This window comes from Fusarium pseudograminearum, chromosome 4 (assembly GCF_000303195.2).
Source record: "Fusarium pseudograminearum CS3096 chromosome 4, whole genome shotgun sequence".
In the NCBI taxonomy this organism is placed as follows: Eukaryota; Fungi; Ascomycota; class Sordariomycetes; order Hypocreales; family Nectriaceae; genus Fusarium; species Fusarium pseudograminearum.
In genome coordinates, this window is record NC_031954.1 from 7276790 (window position 1) to 7294463 (window position 17674).

At 48.6% G+C, this 17674-nt stretch overlaps 5 protein-coding genes across 5 annotated transcripts, besides 2 other annotated features; 2 read left to right on the plus strand and 3 right to left on the minus strand.

The window, feature by feature from the left end:
• Positions 1–1672: 1672 nt before the first annotated feature.
• Positions 1673–1693: a repeat region.
• A 33-nt stretch (positions 1694–1726) lies between these two features.
• On the minus strand, positions 1727–3128 carry FPSE_09630 (uncharacterized protein; the record flags this gene model as incomplete). Its single annotated transcript, XM_009262747.1, has 2 exons — positions 1727–2500; positions 2553–3128. 2 exons carry the CDS (start codon positions 3126–3128, stop codon positions 1727–1729), a joined length of 1350 nt encoding a protein of 449 aa, XP_009261022.1.
• A 726-nt stretch (positions 3129–3854) lies between these two features.
• FPSE_09629 (uncharacterized protein) lies at positions 3855–5225 on the plus strand (the record flags this gene model as incomplete). The annotated part of the gene is made up of 3 exons (XM_009262746.1): positions 3855–4031; positions 4206–4510; positions 4568–5225. 3 exons carry the CDS (start codon positions 3855–3857, stop codon positions 5223–5225), a joined length of 1140 nt encoding a protein of 379 aa, XP_009261021.1.
• Positions 5226–5723: 498 nt separating this feature from the next.
• Positions 5724–8152, minus strand: FPSE_09628 (uncharacterized protein; the record flags this gene model as incomplete). Its single annotated transcript, XM_009262745.1, has 3 exons — positions 5724–7600; positions 7651–7801; positions 8144–8152. 3 exons carry the CDS (start codon positions 8150–8152, stop codon positions 5724–5726), a joined length of 2037 nt encoding a protein of 678 aa, XP_009261020.1.
• Positions 5969–6072: a mobile genetic element.
• A 3081-nt stretch (positions 8153–11233) lies between the features above and the next one.
• Positions 11234–14121, plus strand: FPSE_09627 (uncharacterized protein; the record flags this gene model as incomplete). The annotated part of the gene is made up of 3 exons (XM_009262744.1): positions 11234–11239; positions 11395–13854; positions 13909–14121. The coding sequence occupies 3 exons, from the start codon at positions 11234–11236 to the stop codon at positions 14119–14121; spliced, it is 2679 nt and encodes an 892-aa protein (XP_009261019.1).
• An 838-nt stretch (positions 14122–14959) lies between these two features.
• Positions 14960–17221, minus strand: FPSE_09626 (uncharacterized protein; the record flags this gene model as incomplete). Its single annotated transcript, XM_009262743.1, has 2 exons — positions 14960–17098; positions 17153–17221. The coding sequence occupies 2 exons, from the start codon at positions 17219–17221 to the stop codon at positions 14960–14962; spliced, it is 2208 nt and encodes a 735-aa protein (XP_009261018.1).
• Between the last annotated feature and the right edge of the window lie 453 nt (positions 17222–17674).

Below are 17674 nucleotides of genomic sequence, written 5' to 3' on the forward strand. Positions count from 1 at the left end.
TTATCACCTGCCGATGTTCGTTCTGCCATGCCCAGACGACCTACGCCATCAGGAAGGCAGTGGGCGGGCGCGAGCGCGGCGGGGTCGTGATTCCTCTCTCCGATGTCGAGCAAGCCTGGCGATAGACAAATGATGAGACGGAAGTGGACAGAGCGGGATGGTTAGTTACGGTGAGGGGATAGTTTGCTTAGGTGTGCGGTTCAATTTGCGATGGATGAAGGGAAGACTTGAAGTTACAGGATACAGGTCTCGATCAAAGGAGGGAACAAGGTAGAAGGATGAGGGAAGTGAGTGGTGTTTTTGGGTTTACAGATACGAGTCGGGTCTGAGGGAGGTTGATGTATGGATGGATGGGCGCCTCATGGTTAAACGGTTGACGTGTGTGAGGTGGTGTCGACTCCACTATATCTGCGGCCCTGGAGGACGTCCTAGCAGAGGCCACCTACAGCGCTACTACCCACGTTTGCAGCAAAGCTGGGGTCTTTTCTTGTCGTCTATCCAATAACTCTGCGTTTATGTTAAACAAGACACGCCCAGGAAACACTGTGAATCGTCCCAAATCCGCCTTATTAACTGCAAACGTGCACTGTGCCAGGTTCAGGCTTCAGAGATCAGACAGAGGAGGGGCAGGCCTGTCTGTGTTTATCACGACTAAGAAAGATGGAGCATGGGATCCAATATCACAAGGCAAAGTCGCAGCCAACATGAGCGTGTCTTCTCCATAGAGTTTCAGAGTTTTTTTTCACGCTCCAGTTGATGAATAATTCAATACACCCACTTTCTTTTCTTGTTGATGGACGTCATTACTATCATCTTGAGTCAGCCATGCCCTGATCTGATGATGCCATGCACGCGTCCCAAAGCTGACTTTTCCCATTCATAACATTATCAAGGTGCAGCTGCGAGAGATCTTGCATTGTGGAGCGGCCCGCTTAGCTTCATTTGTAGCGGCATCCATCACGCCCCCTACAAACCCACTGCAATTGACGCTAAAACATGCAGTCATCAACATCGGATATTGCACGGCCAGATGATAGAGCCTCAACGCACCCTATATAAGAAGTCGAAATCCATGGAACGGATTCAAGGCCGTTGCTATTACAAGCCATTATCAGAACAAAGCGTTGGCTTCCATCTGTTCCCGTTATTTGGAGGTATCTGAATGAGTCATTTCGGTACTGGTAGCATTTCCCCGTCTGCAAACATATGGCCATTCAACAATATGCAATTATAGGTGTGTCACTGCCATCAAGCAGCAGTTTTATGTTAAATAGAAGCTTATTATTTAAATTTCCACTAATCATCTTATTCGAATTTCTCAACGGCATTATGCGTGGGGTGATTTTCCACGATTTCCAAAGTCTAATGCTGACACAACACTCTGTATAATAATAGTGGACGGCATTCATTTCGCTTTGAGGATATTGTTGTTTCTGAAGTTCAATATCGACTTTTTCCCCCCAACACTTTCCAACTTGAAAGAGAAAAAAAGGAAGAAGAACACTTTTCATTCTGTATTTACAGGATTTAAACTGGGTGACGTTTCAATGTCTTGGTTCAATACTCGTCAGTAAAGTTATGCATTTGAAAGGACAAGGCACACTGAGCTATGATGAGTGAAACTGTTGAACGAGCCAACACTTAGTCAACCCGACGATTAAATTGCCATTTGATTTTTTATTTATTTAATTATGAATGGCATATAGTCTAGCATTATTCACCGTCCCTATGGCTTCAAGGTATCCTTGCCACCCTCAAACTCAGAAACATCATACTCCTCAGGGTACTTGTCCAACATCTCCTTGAGCTCCTTCATCTGAGCCTTCAAGTCATCCGTCATCTCCTCGTACATATCCTCAAACATGCTTCGCATCGGTGGCTTCTTCTCCCGCTCCGCCTCGCTAAACGCCTTCAGAATCTCCTTTCGCAGGTCAGTCCGGGCCTCCTTCTCTTTGGCCTCGTCCCAGATCCCCTGAGCCTCCATCCACTTGCGCAGACGTGTGATGGGGTTATCGCGGCGCTTCCAGTCTTCAACTTCGACGCGCGCACGGTAAGCGAATGAGTCGTCGGATGTGCTGTGGTGTGAGACACGGTAGGTCATGGCCTCGATTAGGATTGGCTTGCCGCCGTCCTCGAGGGCCATTTCGCGGGCCTTCTTTACGACTTCTCGGACTGCCCAGATATCGTTACCGTCAACACGGATGGTGTCAATACCGTAACCAATACCTCGGCTGGCAATACCATCACCGCGGTATTGATCTAGCGTAGGTGTTGAAATGGCGTATCCGTTGTTTCGGCAGATGAAGATAGCAGGACAAGCTCGCGTAGCTGCAATGTTAAGAGCAGCGTGGAAATCTCCTTCACTCGCAGCGCCTTCACCAAAGTATGCCACAGCCACTCGAGCCTTGGAGCTGGGGTTCTGGAGTTTTTGCATCTTTAGAGCATATGCAGCCCCTGAAGCATGGGGAAGTTGTGTCGCTAATGGCGATGAAACGGAGTGCTTGTCTTCGCATTAGACTGTGCTTCTTTGTTCTGAATCAGGAAGTACTCACAATATTCAACTCTTTGCTTCCATAGTGAACAGGCATACTGCGTCCTCGGCTTGGATCCCGTACGTTGCCAAATAATTGGCCCATAAAGTCCTTTGCTGTGAAACCTCGCTCCTTGAACACGCCTTGCTCTCGATATTGCGTAAACATAACATCCTCTCGATCCAGCACGCTTGAGCTGCCAATACTGACAGCCTCCTCGCCCGCGCTCACCATGTAAAAGCTGAGTCGACCTTGTCTTTGCGCATCAAACATTATCAGATCCATAATCGAGATAAACACCATATCTTTATAGAGGCGGATAACCTCCTCATTGGAGATATCTGGCTTGAACGATTCATCCACAACTACTCCATGCTGATCTACAACGCGGTACGTCGACAATGCAGGATACGACTCGGGAGATTCGAATTTGAGGTTGCTTGTGAATGCGCTCTTCAATGCACCGGGGAACGAGACAAAGTTCGAATTAGGTCGCTGCGATACGCTGCTCGCTGATCGAATAGCAAGGGGTGTTACATGCGGTCTGGAGAGGATGGCTCTCCTTAAGGCGACCTGATGTAGAGCTCGAGACTTCATGATGGATGTGTATGTGCTTGTTTGATGGAGATTCAATTGAGACCTGGGCTATGTTTTCTTTTATTCAAGTGGCTAGAACTCAATAACACGGTAAGATAGATAGCAGAGTGTATTACCGAGGGGTTGCCATGTCTGATACCGTGAGGAAGCGACGTCATCCTGAGCCGACACCAACCGTATGAGCCGAGATGTAAATAAGCCGTGGTTTGACGATACTCGGCACCTTCAGCCAACAATTGACTCTAGAGGCTTGCTACTATTTCAGCAACGCCATTGGCTACTTCTCGAATCCTTCCCATGATGTTTAAAGAAGACACTCTTGGCAATCCAGTTAGTCGACTTTCTAAAATTCCAGCAACGAAGCCCATGATATCCATAAGATCCCCTACTTATCCTTCCCCGCAATTCTTATCGTTACCCCACAATCACGATAAACTCCAGATCTCCATGATGCATCCCAATTTTAGACCCTTTGGCTTCTTTAAGTCTGTAACTGTCAACGGCTGTCTGGCAGTGCCAAAAAATCTAAATGATACGCACCATAGCAACCAGCAAAATGCATCATTTGTTGACATAGTAAACAGCTTACTTGACTGCCAGCTACGTAGATTCTGAATTGAATAAAACAACAATCTCGATATCTTCATTACACTCATTTGCAATAGTGATTCCAAAACACCAAGTCTTGTCGCATCGTCTTTACCAGCTTTCACGTAACGCGAAACAATGTCAGTCCCGCCTGCTGTTTCGATCGCACTTCTCCTCCTCACTCTCTTCATCGTCTTTGTTGGTATCGCATTGTACCTCAGAAGCCAAGTACAGGTCTTTGTCCGCGCCATCTTCACCCATACTCAAGAGAAGCGCGGTAAAGACGACTCTGCCGTCGCCAACACTGGAGATACAGTCTAAAGGTAAGACCAAACTCATATCACGAATCCATTCTGGGCTCATCCCCAACTCGACATATCGAAGACAACACCGCCACTGTGGCTACAAGGCTGCAGCGCCACATCTATAGCCCCACCAGCAAATTTCCATCTCTCAGCCTCGTATGATTTCGAACTGACTTCAAACCAGAGCTTCCCAGCACCTCCGAGGCCCCCAAGTACAATCGCAATGGCCTCACGAACAGCTCTCCGGGGCTTTTCCCGTTCATTGAACCCTTCAAGATGTTATCAAACCTTTGTCCGACCCTTTTCCTCTGCAAACGTTGTCCGCAAGAACTACCAAACCCCTACATCTGATCGACCTACCCACTTTGGCTATGAGACCGTCACCGAAGCCGAGAAGCAGCAGCGTGTTGCTGGTGTGTTTACCAGTGTTGCCGAGACGTATGATAAGATGAACGATTTCATGTCTTTGGGTATCCACCGTCTATGGAAGTACGTCAAGCCTCTAATATGATGTTACTAGCGCAATTCTAACAATTGATTCTTTAGAGACTACTTTATCTCTTCTCTGAACCCTGGTGCTACGAACCCCCCTGGACAGTCACAGCGCATTCTCGATGTCGCTGGCGGAACTGGTGATATTGCCTTCCGCCACCTTCAGCACGCTCACGAGTTCAATTGCAATCCCAATGTCTCCGTTATCATCTCCGACATCAACCCGGACATGCTGGGAGTTGGTCGCCAGCGTTCCCTTGCCCTTCCCGCATCCCACCAGTCCGCCCTCTCTTTTCTAGAGGCCAATGCCGAAGTACTGCCTTCCCAAATCGAGGATAACTCTCTCGACCTCTACACTGTTGCCTTTGGTATCCGCAACTTCTCCAACATCCCTGCTGCGCTGAAGGAGGCTCACAGAGTTCTCAAGCCTGGTGGTGTGTTCGCTTGTCTCGAGTTTTCAAAGGTTGACAAGCACCCTATATTTAACACCATCTACAAGCAGTGGTCTTTCAAGGGTATCCCCTTGATCGGTCAACTAGTGGCTGGTGACCGAGACAGTTACCAATATCTGGTCGAGAGTATCGAAAGATTCCCAAGCCAAACCCAGTTCAGGGATATGATCAAGGACGCCGGCTTTGTTGTCGCTGGTGAGGGTTATGAGGATCTTACTGGTGGCATTGCCGCTATTCACAAGGGCATGAAGCCTGTATAAGATGGGTCATGCACGCAATGTAATTTAGTCTGTAAAATAGTCCATCGCAGTCACGATATATCACGAGTAGTCAACCAGGGAGTCTGTCAGTGTATAAATAGGAAGTTAATTCATTCCAGATCGCCCTCGACCCTATCCCCTAACCCCGCCTCCCATGAACATCATCAGCACATCCACGTCCATGACGTGCGTTCAGGGCCCAGAACGATATTTTTAAATTCTCTTCGCAACTGAACTCCGTACATGTCAAAACTAAAGCCACGCCCTCGATATAAGGGTAAGTGGTTTCGAAATCTCATTAGGTACACGATACATAAAAACGAGGGCGTTAGAACGTCTCTCGGTTTTCCTGTCTCTTGCGCCATTGCCAATTCAGGCAAAGGCGAGACAAATAGGTGATGCCAGAAAAAAAAGTGGCAAGTTTAAGTAACAAGGCCACGGTCATAAGTCATGGCCTTACAAAGAGTCTGTAACGACACTCCGGTCTTGAGTATGGTATTATTCGGCAGCGGGTGTTGAGGGAGCGGCAGCAGGAGATGATGTGTCTCCCTTGAGGCCGCCTCGTCCACGTCCACCGCGACCACCGCGATCTCCGCCTCGGCCGCGGCCACCTCGGCCACCACGTCGGTTGGATTCAGAGTCACTGGCGCCTCCTGCACTACGATAGCCGCTGGTGTTGGTGGCTCCGCCGCGTCCACTGGCACCCCAGTTGCCAGCTCCGCCTCGGTTGGCGTATGTCTTGTTTTCGCGGTGTTGGAAGACCTTGACCAGAGGCTTAGATCGGTCCTCTTGAGTCCGAGTCTTCACATCATCGGGAAGTCTGTCCAGGGCAGCGTCGCGGTCTTCAATTGTCTTGAATTGAACAACCTTGTTGGAGTTACCCCACTTGTCAACCTTCAAGATCTTGTGCTTGTCCTCGTCGTTGAAAAGGTCTCGACATTGCTCCTCGGTGCTAACATTCATAATGAAGAGTCCAATAATGTCGGAGGCGGGCGTCTTGGGGGCGGGAGAAGAGACACGTTCGGGAGCATGGGCTGAGCCATTAGCACCAGCCGAAGCTGAGGTCTTCTCTGTCTCCTTGTTATTGGCGGACGGAGCAGGACTGATTGAGGTTGGGGCAGGCTGAGGGGTGGCGGGCTTGGGGGGACCAGGGAGAGGAGTCGCGACGGCAGGCTTAGCCTGAACTGCTGAAGGCTGTCTGCTGGTAGGAGGGGGAGCGCTAGACTGGGTAGAGGGAGGGGCGGGCGAGGGAATGCCAGCTGGGCCAGCTGTAGTAGGGGGGACGCCGGGCTGCTGCTTGGCACCTCGGTGGGAGAAGTTGAAGCCTTGAGCCCGCATCTCTGTACCGATACGGCCATCCTGGATCTCGAGGACCAGGTAACCGAAAGCAGCATCAGCAAGGTTAAAGTTCCACATGTTCTTGAAAGCACTCTCGTCAACCTGTCCAAGAGAAGCCTGGCCAGCAACAGGGCCGCCAAAGGGGTTTCCACCAGCAGCGGTGGTAGGCATCTTCTCAACGATCTGAAGGGCGTTCTTCAAGAGGTTTTGCTGAGCCTCATTCTGTTGAATGGCAGGTTCCACTTCACCCTTGACTGTCTCCCACACATCATTGAAAGAAGCCTTGGAGGCGGCAAGCTTGCCTCGGTAATGGTCGAGAGTAGGGTTGACGCTGAACTCGTTATAAGAGCTGCCATATCGGAAGTGAAGTCCGGCAGAGATGGAAAAGTCGGCCTTGAGGGTTACTGAAAGCTGGTTCAAGATACCCTCACGAGCTGGGGAGGCATGGGTGACAAAGATGCGGGTTTCGGTAGGGTCGTAAACACGGTGAGCGGTGTCGACAAGCTCGCCCATTTGCAAGAGAGTCGTCCACATAGTTCCCTGGCCACCAGCAATAGTAGTGCGGCCTTCACCGTTATCGAACAGCTTGTGCATGACAACAGCACCGCCAAGACCAAGCAGTCGTAGTTTGACACCGCCAACCTCCAGTAGCATTGATCGAGCCTCGTCAATAATGTGCAGGTTAGGTACCTTATACTCGCCTGTTCGGAACTTTTCCAATACTCGGACATCTTCGCAGGCACCCCAGACAGTGTAGACAGGAACATCAAGCTTGACCTCGCCGCTGATGAGGAGGGGCAACTCGGAGAGCGGAAGCTCATTAGGGGGGAACCGATTCTTGACAGGGCCGGGGCCACCTTGTTGGATGGCCTTCTTGACGGGCTCGGAAATCAAAGGAGAGTACTGAGCAACATGCTTGAGGGTCTTCTCGGCGATTCGCTCCAAGGAAGTGTCGTCGTAGAAACCGAAATCACCAGTGTGGATGATGTGGTCGGCTCGGGCCTGCTTCGCAAGATCGTTGAGGGATCTCAAGTTTCCTATAACAGTATTTAGCGCTCGTTCATTTAAGCTCTTTATAATTACTGACCTCGAACATCGGCAATGCACAGAACCCTTAGAGGGCCAGTCTGGAGAACGCGGCCCTGGTTTGGCAAGAGTGGTGCGGCACCGGTGGGAGGTAGACCGCCGGTCGCACCGTTCGGGAGGTAGCCTGAACCCGTGTTATTGTACGGTCGCTGCTATTTGATATTGATTAGCTTATTGTTTCCATCAAGGCTATCGTGCGGCCGATATGACGACACTCGTCCAGAGGTTCATAGTAACGTGGAGTTGCTGATTTCGAGGTTGAGGCCAACCAACGGGGGCGCAACGGCGAAACAACACGCGAGCGGGGAGAACGCATGTGAAATAGCAAGGCCATTTGAATGAAGCGAACAGGGTAAACTCGATCTCAAATTATCCGGCAAGGTGTTGCAAATGGCGCGAAGTTGGAGGTTGCTTGAAAAAGCCCATGTGCAGTGCGAGGTGGATGGGCAAATCACAGATAATAGAAGGGGCCATGTCATTGAGGTAGCACTCACAGCAGCCATTCTATCAATCAACTGATTCTATGCGCTCGGAATCGATCGGGGAATTCGCGTAGTCGGGTAATGGCGCGGGTGAGGAGGATAAAAGCTCTGTTGGCGGGAATAGAGCTCGAGTAGAGGGTATGAATGGGTATCAAAAGAGGTGATGATGAGGAATTGAAGACAGGGAGGCAATCACGGGGAGGTGGATTTTCACAGCTCTAGGTCTAGGTCTAGGTAGCAAGGCTGGTTGGTGCTGCTGGCTGCTGGCTGACTGGTTACAGGTAGAGATAATTTCTAGGTGGCCCCAAGAATCGGGAGCCAACGCCTTTCCCTCTTTAGGATTAGCTCCATCAGCTCCTACCTGTGACGAAGACTTGTCCACTTGGCTGAGTTAGACCAGGGGAGCTCTATCTCAATGGCGCACTAGATCGGTTAATGCTCGGTGCTTACACCGTTTGTTGACCTCCGTTTTATTGTGAGAGATACCGTTTTGGCATTGATGCTACCCTGAACAATGTAATGAGAAAAGAATAAAATTTAACGACTCTGACAGCAGATAAAGTAAAGATGTTTGTATAAATGTTTATGTGAGCTCAATCATAATCTTAGCATTTTTATTTATTTATTTAGTAACCGACACAATTCTTTAGTCATGTCAACCACAAGTATTTGACTTGTCGTTCAGTTCTTTGTACAAACTTCGTGTTACGGCGCCTCTTGTACATGTTTGGCCAGCTCAGACGCCGTTTATCCTGCAGATCATTTTTGCGCAACTGAGTCTAGTAAAGCACATGCATGCATAGACCATTGTTACGCTGTTTGTCCCTCAGAATTTTATTGACGAGTCTCATGATTACCTTTGAGGCCTGTCCAACAGACCTGCCAATTCATTTTTGGCTTCCTATTTACGGTTTACCACCCAAGCTGGAGTCTCCATTCAATGGATTGAAACATCTACGGTATCAATCAGACTGTAAACAGTGTTAATCTGTAACTACCGGGTTGCCCTATCCAGTTATTGGTGATATCCCCGCATGAGATATCAGTCATGTAGCACTTAAGCAGCGGGGTAGATCGGGCTTTTAAACGTTGAAGTTTGGTTTGAATGCTTACTTTTTCTGGGTCTATCATGGACGATCGTCAACACCCTATCTCGAGGTGATAGCCCAAGGTATACTTTACGGCGGGAATACCACATAATCGCATGCATTTAAATTGTCTTTAAAATACGAACATATATATTCAGCGAAATGTGGCCTTGTAAGATACGAAAAGGTGCATGGGGCTGATCTTGGCTCTTGAGTATCTTGTGCTGATCTGAGACAAGGATTGGCACCCACATGCCATCCATCATGCAGTCATGAGCATTCAATCTATGATAACTACGAACGACAGATTTGTGGACATGATGGGTCGCATCAACGAAGAGATTACTCAAAATTCCGGACATATAAAATTAAGATATAATATTACGGCGAGGGAAAACGGTGCTCGGCTTGTAAAAGCGATGTAGCGCGTTTACAAGCGTCGTCAAAAGCCGTTGGATAACCTAGCTCAACAGAGTTCAATGTCTCTCGGATGCTCCATACATACATCCATAGGTACTGACCGTCTCCACCAAGTATTAGAGACGAAGATGCCATCTCATCTCACGTAGTTCAATATACACAGGTAGCCTCAGCAAGGGCCGTTTGACCTGTGAAAAGACTGTTTGTCAAGTCATGAAGCTCAATGGGCGGGTGATGAGTTGTGCAACCTGTTCCACTAATGTATAATTATAGCTCACGACAGAAAACATATTACGTGAACTCCGACACTCAACTATGTCATCTGGTATGCGCTGACCCTTGTTTTGTTGCCTGGAGCGGCCAGCTATACCTCAAGGAAAGACATTCATCATGAGTTGGTAATAAGACCACATTATTCATGTGCTGTTACCATGGCCACCCCTCAATGATATTAGCCGCAATGCGACATTAGCAGCACTGGGAGCTACCCATGAAAGGTTGATAGTTGGACAACCACGTACCCTGGAAGCTGTGACAATCTTGATCTCTGGGTTCTAGAAACCTGCGGACATTAAGAAACAAGAAACTAACCATTTTCTTATCGTTCTCAACCCGGAAAAGCGAGGTAAAACACTGCCAGGGCCTTTTACTCTCGGTTGTGATTCGAGGAATTCCAGGGACATGAACCAGCCCAGCACAGACACCCAGCGAGCTAGAAAACTCGAAGCAAGGCTTCATGGCAGCATCCATAATGACTGGGTTGCTTGGGTACCTGACACATGATCGTATCATGCAGGTCTACGGATACCACAATATGGATATGTATGATCAAATAGAAATCAACAATTATTATTAGATATTTTCTGAAGCGCTTCCACCCCGTCCATCACCTATCTGCCGGTATTAGCCAATTGTCGGGCAACATCCAAATCCAGAGCCCAATATTGTCACGTTCCATTCCATCATCTGGGCGGCACTGAACCACCCCGACGGGCGCCAACTCTAGTGCTGGATAGCGCTGATATATAAGGGGATAGCGCCTGACGACCCGCTGTAAGCGACCCGCCACGTGACCTCGACACGTCTCATGCCCCGGTCAAAGTACCGTCCCTTTGATTGCAGAGGTAGAGGTACCCTTACCAGGGCAATTCGACTTGTATCTCGCCTTAGACGTTTGAACGAACCTCGACTTTCTGTCTCCCTTGATCGACTCTTTGTTTATTCCAAAAGAACAGCTGTAGCCGCCTATCTGTTCTTATACGACAACGTCGACCGAATCGATTCTAATCAACGCTATCATCTCCACTACTTTGCACTAGGAACCTTGACGGAAGGCGGGCATACAGATCAGCGGTTCGTCCTGACGTTCTCCCCATGCGACAACAGACTTGACGACAACGCCGTCCCAAGAGGTGACCGAACCTCTCGCATTCGACCCATCGACATTTCACTCAGCTGCGCCGCTTGTATCGTGGTGCACCGAGGCCCATGGTAACATAGAACCCAACGTCCAATATCGTTTTGAAAGCCAAGCCAGGAAACTACACAGGCAATCGTGGGCGTGCAAGCCTCGTTGAGGCCCACCCAACCGTCGATGATGGTACGTCTCATTATTCATGCTTAACGAACGTCTATTTTCTTGCCACGAAGCTTGTAATTGCTGGTCTTTGGCGAACTTCCGCTGTGTTGTTTTATTTCGCTGCGAGTTGCCAAGCCATCGTCACCCATGCTGATCTTAGTTTGTTGTCGGTATAGACATCATCTCGACCCCGCGGCGATGTTGGCGGCAGTTTTGCTAGCAGACGCGGACATTCTAGCCAACTTTCCATTTCCGATCCGAGTCACCATGTAACGGAAGCTATCGGCACATTGTACGGCGATGAGGACGATTCAGGATCCGAGGGTGGCCGACCCATGAGTCTCAATCGACCGCTGAGCTTCATCGGAGGCCCAACACCATACCAAGAATCACTTCCCCGACCGCCTCCCGATGGTAGATTTCTCACCGTTGACACACGGAGGGCACTCAAGAGGACTGATTCCGAAGGCTCCGCTACCGAAACATCCCCCGTTAATGGCGACCCTAACAAAAGACCTCATCAGCTGTCTCCAAACCAGCGCAGCAACTCGTTTGAACAAGGGCCTAAATCGCCATTGTCTCCTACGATTTCACTTCGCGATGTTCAAGCCGACTCTCAATTTTCTCTAACCAACATCGACAATCCGAGTGATATCGCTCTGGAATTGAGTAATTTGCAAGCGCTCCGGCGGTTGTCGATGGATGTTGGAAATAACAAGGATCCTGATATGCCGCCCATGTCTTTAATGGCTATGCCGACAATAGCACCAAGCGGTGACGACGATGAAAACGACCCCTCGAGACTTCTATGGGTACCTGCAAGAGTCCACCCAGAACTTGCCCCTGGCGAATTCAAATCATTCCTTGAAAATAGAGTTCAATCTATAAGACGAAGGTCTGGCGACTCATTTCTATCTGCCGATACCGATATCAGCGAAGGCGACTCGGGAATAGGGGGCCTCAGACGGAAAAAGTCTATGCTGTCTCGACAAATAGATAGTTCCAGTGACCGCGGCTCTGTCGATTACGTTGATGGCGCTGACCGATTGGATCGCAAACGCTCACGCGGCCACAGCCATGAACTCAGCTTGGAAGAACTCGTCAAGGATCCTACAAGGGCCGTACAGAAATTCGCCCAAGAATCTCAAATAGCACCAAGCGGACCCGAGGGTAGTATAGATGACTTGCCAATTCTACCGGCTGCCCCTGGGATGGGTCTTCGCAGGTCAACTCGAACAACGTATCGCAAGGGCGGCAGTATACGCACCGGACCCCTTGCTCGTCGATCTGGACACCGTCAGCAACCTAGTGGGGACTTGACGTTTGCTCCTTTGGAAGCTCCGCCGGGCCATGGCCTTTCACGGGTTCAATCAGAGCCTGTGGCAGACAACTACTCACGGCAGAACCAAACGGTGACGAGATCACAGAACTTGTCTCAGGAGTCATTGGACGATTTTGAACACTACGATGGAGCGTCCCAAGGAACTAATGGGAGCCATTCAGACACATTTCAAGAGCTCCCTATCCGATCATCACCAAGTCTTTCAACAGTAGATACTTCGCCCCATAAGGATACCCAAGACCAAAGCCAGCAAAAATTCCCAAAGCGATCTTCTTCGCAGAACGCAAAAACTCATCCGGTCTCTCAGAGGATGTCTGAGCCCGAACCGCCGATAGAGGAAGAACCCAGCCGCAGTAGCCGACGAAGCTTTAGCCGACAGAATGCGCCACAATCTGCCGCACAACAGCAAACGTCCCGATCTTCGTATCCCCAAAGCCAGTCTTTGAGTGACAATCTTGCAGCGAACCCTTCACTCATCCCTGGCAGTGGCGCAACGCGAACCGACAGCCTGACCTTTATACCGACACTAACTCAAGAAGAGCGAAAACCAGACAAGAAATCCAAGAAGGATAAGGATGAGGAGGCGGGCTCGACTAAATCCGGAAGCGCTTGGAAATGGTTCAAGAGCAGTGAGGACAAGGATAAGAAGAAGGACGAGAGCAAGAAATCCAAGACCAAATCCCTTGGCGATAGGGGGCAAGACAACGCACGGCTGGACGTCATACAGACGTCGATCGATAAAAACGCCCCCAAGGGCCGTGAAAGTCTTGTTCTTGACCGCGACAATGTAGAAAGCAAACTACAAGAAGAGCGCAAGAAAGAAAGCCACCGCAAGAGTGACTCAAAGAGGGACAAAGACGGTAGCATCTTCTCTTCCATCTTTGGAGGGAGCAAGAAGAAGGAAGAAAAAGAGCGGGCCTCTAAGAAGACTCAACACCTCAAGGTCCCCGAGGAGCCAGTGTTCAAACCCCTAGTCCCCGATGTCGATTACCACTGGTCAAGATTTCCTCTACTTGAGGAGAGGGCGATTTACCGAATGGCTCACATTAAACTGGCCAACCCACGCCGACCTCTGCACAGCCAAGTTCTACTGAGCAATTTCATGTACAGCTACCTGGCTATCGTCCAGGCCATGCATCCTCAAATGAACGTACCTGTTTCGCCGCAACAAAAACGACTGGAGGAGGAAGCTCGAAGAAAGCAACAAGAACAAGAATACTTGGCTCAACAAAGATCGCAAGAAGAGCAGGATTCTCAAGAAGCCATGGATCAATATGACTTTGACTATCATCGGGTAAGCACTACTTGAAACCTCACATGCCTAGCGTGTTGCTAATTTGATGTCAAGGCCGCGGTGCAATATGGCGAGTCAGGCAGTGGAGAGGTTGATTATGTTGACGATGCTCAGATTTATGAGGATGAGCACGGAAATGATAACAACCGCCAAGACTATAGCTACGATGATCCTGAAGGGTACGGCCCTGGGGCCAAAGAGTACTACCACCAGTATCAGGACAATGATAACGATCGTCGGCATGATGGGCGGGATGACATGTGGTGAGAGCCCGGATAGTCATGGAAAGGTTCTTTGCCAAGTCGATCTTTATATATGTTAACTTTATATTATTATCACTATCATTAGTTGCCGAGGCAAGTGTCTATGGTAGCGTGCAGCGTTTCAGTCAGCCTTAGCATATGGCGGAGTTCCGGAAGACGAGCGCGAGCGGAAGGAGTGGGCGTAACAGGTTTGCAAGACACACTTTTCAAACTTCCTTTTTCTTTTTTGTGAAAGAAGATGATGGCGAGCTTCGGCGTGGGATATAATGTTGTACATGCCCTTTCTCTCCCTCGACCCCTTCCTCTGCGCTGTTCGTCTTTGCAACAATCTTTGGTGGAGTTATTTCTGACGTTGGGAGGGAGCACTGGGATAAGCGTTTGTATTCGAAGAAAGCGGGCGACGGAACTGTGGCGTGGGGAGGAGAATATGACTTGCGCTTTGGAAGGTATTACTTCGAGGTGCTGGTCTTGATTTACCACTTGGTGGGATCTTGTTCTGATAGCACAGCGGAGGAGTGACATGAGGTATGAAGCTGTAGGATATGACTTCATAGAGATAGAATTGCTGGAGTACGATATTAGGGGGGAAACTAAAGATCAAATCAATAAATGTAATACGGAATATGCAGCTAATGCTTCTTGTCTAGAAACAGACCATATCGAGTGACCCTAACACTGCCGTCTACTGAACCGGATGCACTGCAAGCCCGCGGAGTAGTTTGTCTGTTTTTAAATGATGGGTTACTGACAAATCCTGAATCTTGTTTGTATAATAATCTTGTATGGTTGTCTCCTTGCATTACTAATAGAACATGCAGTTATCCAGTGCCTTCCTGCACCTTTCAATGATACTTTACCCCTGGCTGTGCCAGAGATGAACCTCTATCGAACCCTTCTTCCTCAACCTCCCCGCCGACTTCCTGATATTGTGACAGACCCCCCTTTTCGTTCTGGAGTACCATCTCCAAACGATCCTCATCACCGACCACTCTGACCGACACAGACGTACTCCAGGTTTTAGAACTCGAGACACCTGCACCGACACTGCCTAATCCATCTGGAGCTCTCGAGCGAAGTGCCAAAACCATCATCTGCCCAAAGCTACCCCAGCTCGAGCTGTACCACGGATGACGAGACCATAGGACTATTGTTATGTGAATAAATACAATCGAAACATGCAGAAGCAGAATTGAGAATGCGAAAGGGATTGTGCGGCTGCTTTTCCAGTCATAGCCGTACCCGCCGACGAAATATTCTTTATAGATAACAATATCGTCCGGAGTTGGTTGTGGTGAATCAAGAAAGGACTCTGACATTATATTGTAAGACGTCCAAGAAGATGTCAATGATAAAATATATGTCATGTATACCGAGAGAGAAATGGTGAGACATCGTGAAATTTGAAATGGGTCTTTCTCAGTACAATAGTTAAGGATGTCATGATATGATGAGTTTGAAGAAGGTACCTGTCGACTTGTGTTCTGGAGCCAATCCTTGTTCATTGTGATGAGATCGTCAGCGTCGGCAGATCGTCTGAAGTGAGCTTCGACGTCAAACAAAGGGTTATCGAGATGGGTTTTATAAACAGATTCGCCGTATTCTATCCATGTATCGGCTTCGGCCCATCGGGAGTGTATTCGGCACAGTGAAAGTCCGGTTTCATCGAGGTCGCCAACCACTCTGAGGAACAATATTGCTGCACTGACATGATTGTCTGGTAGATCTAAGAAAAGGTATCTGGCAGCAGAGCCTTTTCCTGTCTTCTTACTCTCATTAATATTATCGAGGAATGCTTTGAAGTCGTTGTTGTCTTCGGTCCTCAGGAGTACATCGTTCGCAGTAATGTTAGACTTGAACTCGAAGTGTGCAGTATTTCCCGTCATCCTAGTAAATGAGCACTCAACAGAAACGATTGGCTGCTTCCATCGACTTGTTGGTGCTTGTCGAAACATCTTCCACTTCTCTGCTTCTGTCAAGTTTGCCTTCGAATCCCATACTGATTCGAAACGATCGCCTAGGTGTTTCTGCCGAGTCCTTGTGAGTACCTCGACAGGTCTGCCTTGCCAACTTATGTCATAGAAATCCCCTACATACTTCAGGGGAGTCGTTGTAGCCGCAAGCGATTGCTGTTGAAGGTCTATTAGACTAGGAAAGTCTAGAGTAATCGAAATAACTCGATAGGGTGAGGCGAATGAGATATTGCTGATTTGCCGTGTGCTATTATGCAAACTAACAGGCGGGATGTCTATGACATCCCTAAGCCGGTCTAAACCCTCCACTAGACCATTGCTCGAGTCGAGGTATGTATATTCGGGGTGGTAAGTGAGATTCCTCTCCCATAACGGTCCATTTATGTAGGTTATGTCGCTTTCCACATGCATAGGTACGTGGATTTGCCACCACCCGCTTCGAGGGAGTATTACAATGGCAGAAAGAGGTGCGGCCGCAACAGAGAGTATGATACTTATGATGATGAGGACATCGGTGACTTGTGTGTTCATCTTGGCATAATTTGACTTTGTGTGAGGCCGCAGCAACGTAGCCCATAATTCCCAGCTGAAGAAGTAGGAAATAGGAGAGCTGATAACGAACGATGATGAAAGGAAGCCAAGCGGAACACCGTTTTCCTCGTGTAGTAGATTGTATCGTATCCGATGCATCAAGATATCGGTCAAAGATATCAGGATCAGTGCTTCATGGCCCTTTGCTGCAAACTGCAGGTAGCTCAATTGCTCATCACTGAGGCCCCCCCATCGAATGTGGACGCTATAGAATGTAACAAGCATCAAAGTGGTTGCGACAGCGGGAAGATGGAACAAGGAAAGATGGCCTACAGCTGATAGTCTGCCAGTCTTGCAAGCTTCCTTCGGTGGTTCTGGGTCATGAAATGTATTGGGTGGGGGAGTTTCCGGGTCTTTGATAGAAAGATGACCCAGGTGGCGTGTCGAAGCATCGAAGTCTTGACTTGTATCATCGGCTTCCTGAATACTATTATCAGACTAGTTGTTCGCAAAACTAAACCATTACTTGCATACCTCAGATACCGAGACTTCATCCATAGGATAAGAAACCAGGTCAAACCTGTTCAAGTCGTTGTAGGACATTTTGGCACAGTGCGTGAGTGACGAAGAACAGAATTTGAGGCGAGAAATAATCAGCCAAGGAAGCACAGTTTATGAGTTCGAATGAACAAGGCTGTAGAAATATTTTAAGAACGAGGATTGTTATTGTGATACCTGGAAAACCCATGGCCATCCATTCGATCCCGAAGCCTGATTTCATCTTGTGTCGTCAATTTTATATAGCACAGCCTACAGGCAGATAAGTCCTTTTGTTTCCCTTCCCCTTAGAAATGAGATGTATCAAGACCAAAAGAAGCGAGCTGCAGGCGCCATACATTCTGGTTGCTATGCTGGGAGTATCTTGGGTTGCATCACAGCCTGATTTCTAATTTTGGAGGTAACTGGGAAACAATTTCATGACCAGCCCCCAGGGAATCAAAAAAGTTGACTGCTGGGAGAATAAGAGAGGAAATTAGTAGGTCAGCTTATGTTACT